Source organism: Curcuma longa, chromosome 12 (genome assembly GCF_044706935.1).
Source record: "Curcuma longa cultivar G26 ecotype Majalengka, Jawa Barat chromosome 12, ITB_CL_G26_1.1, whole genome shotgun sequence".
Taxonomy (NCBI): Eukaryota; Viridiplantae; Streptophyta; class Magnoliopsida; order Zingiberales; family Zingiberaceae; genus Curcuma; species Curcuma longa.
Genome location: NC_133872.1, coordinates 3,097,121 through 3,103,120, shown reverse-complemented (window position 1 = coordinate 3,103,120; position 6,000 = coordinate 3,097,121). Strand labels below are relative to the sequence as shown.

Genomic DNA, 6,000 nt, shown 5'->3' with positions numbered 1-6,000 from the left:
CCGATGCCTCCTCGTCGACCGCTCTCTCCTCGATGCCTCCTCGTCGGCCGCTCTCTCCATCTCCGACGGATGGACGGCCGGCTACGCGAAGATGGAGCGGCGGCGGATAGCAAGTGGAGAAGAAAGGCGGCGGACAGTAGAATCGGGATCGCACCTCAGGTGATCGGCGACGGCGGTGGTCCGGTCCGGCGACACCCTCGCGCGAACGGGAGGAAGAGAACAGAACATCGGGCGAAGGCAGTGGAAGCGAGAGCCCGGAAGAGAGAGAAGAGGACATTTATGTCTTTTTTATTTCCATCCTTGGCTTTCCGCCCGATTTGGAAGGAATCAATTTTGGCAGAAAATTCATCAGCAGATGGATTAATTTTTTTTCCTCTCATAAAAATTTAAAAAAAGTAAACAGTGAATGCATGCATGCAAAGAATAATTTTTCTCAATTACCCTTTTCGCACCTCAAAGTAAACTGGGCATAAGTGCTGAATTCTAGAGACACAGACCATCGTAACGTGACATGAGAAATAGTCGGTGCTTTTTTTCTTCAAAAGACGAAAAGTCTTTTTTTTTTTTTTAATAATGAAGAATTGCACCGCGTTCGTTGCGCCTCACGAAAACTAGAACGCGACGACGCGTGGAAACTCGCGAGATTCACGCCGTGCGCAATACGCAAATAAGGCGGAGCCATCGTTTACATTGATTGGCTAGACTTAAGTATTTCTTTATACAGAAATAAATAAATAGATAAATAGAATATAAAAACACTCCCAGCATCCAACATATCACAATATTTTGTGATAATTCGATCGTCGCTCCGAGGCTCACTCGCACAGTCGTAATTAAGGTAATGATGCCATCAAAGTTACTCGCCTCGCGTATCGAGTCGACGGCCATCAACTTTTGTCTGTCAATTTTCCGGTGCCATATAGCAAGAGCTAGCTAATCTTTGGTCTTATTCTTGATATCCAGATTCCCTAAATGGATATAGCAGATGACCATAAATGGATGAACTACCTAAGCTTTGCCTTTCTCACCTACAACTACGGCGCCGCCGTCTACCGCTCGAAGCACGACTTCTACGCCGTCACCTTCATCATGACCTCCTACCTCGACTTGCTCCTGCTCTTTTGGTGCCTGCGCAAGTTCGAGACCTCGGCAGAGGAAAACAGACGAAGACTGAGAGCGGCGGTGTGGGTTATGGGGACGCTGCTCACCGTCATGTTCTCCGTCAACGTGGCCGCCGTCATGCCGTGGCCGGTGTCAATGGCTGTGTACGGCATGGCGGCCGTGACGGGCGTCGGTGGCTTCTGGGCTTTCTTTATTAGGCAACAGTCCGTGCGTGATAATTAGGCAGCTCGGCGGCAAATCTGCTTTATTACGGTGATAATTATCAAGTGAGTATCTTCCAATGTAAATTATAAAATAATTGAACAATTCCGATGGTGGGGACTATAAAGATTTTTTTTATATTATTAGATTTTATCTTTTGTTATATTATTTAAATAAATTTTAGTTTATCGTTCTTAATTATATTTTTTTTATCTTTTTCGTTTGATTTATATATTTATTATAATTTTATATCGCTCAATTAAAATATTTATTAATAATTTAAATATATATTTATATTATTTTAAATATACTTTTTGAAATTTTCTCTTAATATATCTTGATTTTTTTTAACATTCTCATTTTTTTATTTTGTCCATCATCTTGATTATTCGTTTTGAAAGAATTAATATAAATTTTTTGATCTCGAAATTTGATTTGTCACTTAAAATAGATTTTGGAGTATTCATTGAAAAAGGAACAAATGAAAATGAAATTGGTGGTTTGAATTTGCTTATCTGAAATATGTCTTGGATAACTCTCCTATGTTTAAATCATAATCTAATATTTAATTTTAGATAATAAATTAGATTTAATTATTATTTTATAGATTAAAAAAAGTTATAGAGGTATTTTAGAATATTTGACACTCTTTTCATGTCAATTATTTTATTTGTATTGTAAGTAAGATATTATTTTAATCCCTTTCTTTTTTTTTATAAAAATGATTTTAAATAATTAACCTCTCAATTATTGATAATTTATATCTCTTATTTTAATAATTATTTTATTATATTTAATATCTTAAATTTAAATTTTATATATTCTATTTTTATTTATTTAATTTAATTTTTTTCACTTTTAGTATTTTTTATTAAAATTTAAATTTAATATTTATTCTATCTTATTTATTAAAATAATATTACTTATAAAATATGGACTATGATATCATGTTTCATACTGTGCATTGTCTCATCTCCTCATATAGTGAGGTCAAGGTTAAAATTTTCGTGATTTATTTTCTTTCATTTCTAAATCACTTAGAATAGTATTGGAGAAGCCCTTTAGTGAATATATCATTTTTTGCCATAGTATTTTGATTGTGATTAGTATAAAAATTAAAGCCATATAACTTTAATTTTATAAAAAAAATATTTAGATTAAAAATATTATATTTAGATACCGTACCATGGTGTATGTTGTTTGCAGATGATATTGTATTGGTAGATGAGACACGTGAGGAAGTAAATGCTAAATTAGAATCTTGGCGAGAAACACTAGAAGAGAAAGGTTTTAGGCTTAGTAGAGTAAAGACAGAATATATGGAATTTAAGTTTAGCAATATTGAACGTAATGAGACAAGTATTAAAATAGGAGATGATGAGTTGTCTGTAACTGAGAGTTTTAAATATTTAGGATCATTTTTGCAAGCCGATGGAGGAATTGAGAGAGATGTCTTACATAGAATACAAACAGGATGGTTGAAGTGGAGGAGAGCATCAGGTGTTTTATGTGATCATAAAGTACGTACCTCTAAAACTTAAAGGAAAGTTCTATAAAACGGCAGTTAGACCTGTCATGTTATATGACGCTGAATGTTGGGCTATGACTTGAGCACATGAGCAAAAGATGAGAGTTGCGGAGATGAGGATGTTAAGATGGATGTGTGGACATACGAAGATGGACAGGATAAGAAATGAGAGCATTAGAGAGAAAGTTGGAGTTGCATCTATTGAGGAAAAACTCCGTGAGACACGTTTAAGGTGGTACGGACATGTACTTATTGTTAGGATCGGTTGGTTCGCTAGAGGGGGGTGAATAGCGTTTCTCGACTTTTCTTGTTCTTTCTCTGCACAGAGATTAGCGGAAGCAAAAATATAAAAGAGAAAGAAAGAGATCAACGCTAACCCGGTTTGTTTACTTGGTCTCCACCTCCGCAGAGGTGACTAATCCAAGGATCCACACGCACGCACACACCCGATGCACTATGAATCTTCTCCTTCTCGAAAACCTCGAAGGCGGAGAAACCTTTACAACTCTTTAGATCTCCTCAAGAATGATATGAAATAGTGTTTGTGAGGAGAGAAAGAAAGCAGAGAATGGAGAACAAACAGGTTCTCAGAAGAAGCACAAAAGAATGAAAGAATGGCGAAATTCTTGAGTTGTTCTCGTGCAGGCTTCTTTTATAATCTCTGCAACATCAGTCGACTGCTGGCAGGGCCAGTCGACTGATGCCTTCAATCGGCAACAAAATCTCGCATTAAAGCGCATTAAATGCTTGCCTATTTTCTGCAACGTTCAAATAGCAGTCGACTGTCCAAGACCAGTCGACTGGCAACAGTCGACTCACCATAACACCAGTCGACTGACCAGTCGACTCCTGTCTTCCTCTGGCTCGACTGATCTTTCTGTGTGCGTCTGATTTATGAGCAGTCGACTGCTGGCAGGGCCAGTCGACTGATGAAGCTGAAAAATCACATTTCAGCTTCTCTTGACCTAGACCTCGGCCTTCAAACACCTCCCACAGCCTCATGCCTCCCTGCACTAGCCTGAGATGCTTCCATCAGCTTTGTCGTGTCAAGTCTTTGCCAAGACCACCCTTGGACTTTTCCTTGCCAAGACCACCCTTGGATTTCTCCTTGCCAAGACCACCCTTGGACTTCTCCTTGCCAAGACCACCCTTGGACTTTTCCTTTGCCAAGACCACGCTTGGACTTTTCCTTTGCCAAGACTACGCTTGGACTTTTCCCTTTGCCAAGACTACGCTTGGACTTTTCCTTTGCCAAGACTACGCTTGGACTTTCCTGCAAACTTGCATCACACATGTTAGATCACAAGTATTTCCTAACTTCAAACATAGTTTAGCCAAACATTGAAACTCAATGCACTTGGGGCAAAGATTGCACCAACACTTATACGACCGATAAATGCTCCAGTTAGGCGGTGTGAAACTATGACAAATACGCATATCAAACGTGGGTGAGGTAGACCAAAAAAGACTTGGTTAGCAACAATAAAACAAGATAAAATTTATTTAAATATAAATGATGATATAATAGGAGATAGAGCTCAATGGCGTAAAAGGATCCATATAGCCGATCCCACTTATTGGGATAAGGCTTGGTTGTTGTTGTTAGATTAAAAATATTCGAGGTATGAATCTGCACTCAAACGTGTATAAAATGAGTTTGTTTGTTTTTCCTAATTTTTTTATTTGCTATGCACGAAAAAAAATAGATTTTTTTTATTGAACCCTGCGTGCGAAAAACAAGCTGTTTCTCCTCGGTTAGAGTGGATTTGAAGAAAACATTTGATATGGTTAATTGAAAATTTCGCCTTTTCAGCATTTGTTGATTTAGATTTTCTCCAACAATTTTGTAATTGAATTAAGGAATATATTACCACAGTTTCCTACTCTATATCTTTGAATGGTGGGGTGTATGACTTCTTTAGTGGAAGGCATGGCCTTCGGCAAGGGGGTCCACTTTCTCCTTTATTATTTAGCCTATGCATTGAGGTATTATCCTGAAAACTTCGTAGCATTTTCGCTTTGACTACTTTCCATTTTCATCCGATATGCAAGGAGGTTGATCTTACATACCTTGTATATGTGGATGATCTCATGCTATTTTATCGTGCGGATGGGTCTTCTATGCAACATTTGAAGGATTGCTTGGATTTCTTTGGAGAGGTATCGTGTTTACGAGCTAATCTGCAAAAATTACAGATTTTCATGGCGGGTATAGAGACTACTCTCAAAAATCAATTACTTCAAATCATAGGCTTTCATGAAGGCTCCTTTTCCTTTAGGTACTTGAGCATTCCCTTAGCGGTGTAGAAGCTTCGTATTGCTAATTATGGGCCACTTTTGGATGCTATCACTCGAAGGATTAATGCGTGGCCCAAGCACACGTTATCTTACGCTGATAGATTGGAATTGGTTGGCACAGTTCTTCAAGGTATGATATGTTTTTGGCTATCTATGCTACCAATTCCAAATGGAGTAATTGAAAAGATCAAGACTATTTGTTGAAGTTTTATGTGGTCTTCTAAGTGGCCTCCTATCTCTTGGTCTAAAATTTGTCTATCAAAGAATGATGGAGGCTATGGTCTTCGAGATTTCCACGCATGGAATGAAGCTTTGCTAAGTAAGATACTTTGGGACATACAATCTCGGAAGAATTCTTTATGGGTGAATTGGGTGCATCATCATTATGTTAAGAATACATATTTTTGGGCATAGAATGCAAAACTTTCGGATTCTTCTCTAATTAAAAGACTTATTGAAATTCAAGATAAGATTGATTGTCCACAGATCGAATGATGTAGAGAGGGCTAATATGACTATGATAGATTGGTTTGTCGGTGGAAAAAAGGGGTTTCTAATGTTTATTATTTTTTCATGCCACGGGGTTTGGAGGTAGCTTGAAGTCCGGTGGTGTGGAGGCCAGAAGTTATGCCTAAACATCGGTTTATCTTGTGGATGTTAGCAAATGAGCACTTGAGGACTAAGGATCGCGTGGAGTATGAGTCTAACAAGTTGTGTAAGTTATGCCAACTTCATGAAGAAATCAACCACCACTTATTTTTTGAATGTCCCCAGGTTTATGAGGTATGGGGTAAAGTCAAGCATTGGCTTGGTATTGGACAAAATTTTACTTCTTTTGACGAGATGCAGCA

At 37.9% G+C, this 6,000-nt stretch overlaps 1 protein-coding gene across 1 annotated transcript; it reads left to right on the top strand.

The window, feature by feature from the left end:
- Window positions 1–763: 763 nt before the first annotated feature.
- On the top strand, window positions 764–1,436 carry LOC141843677 (uncharacterized). The gene is made up of 2 exons (XM_074731730.1): window positions 764–838; window positions 964–1,436. Exon 2 carries the CDS (start codon window positions 973–975, stop codon window positions 1,342–1,344), a length of 372 nt encoding a protein of 123 aa, XP_074587831.1. The 5' UTR covers window positions 764–838; window positions 964–972; the 3' UTR covers window positions 1,345–1,436.
- The last annotated feature ends 4,564 nt before the right edge of the window (window positions 1,437–6,000 follow it).

Coding starts and splice junctions, on each gene's coding strand:
- LOC141843677 (XM_074731730.1), top strand. CDS start 973: ATGGATATAGCAGATGACCATAAATGGATGAACTACCTAAGCTTTGCC.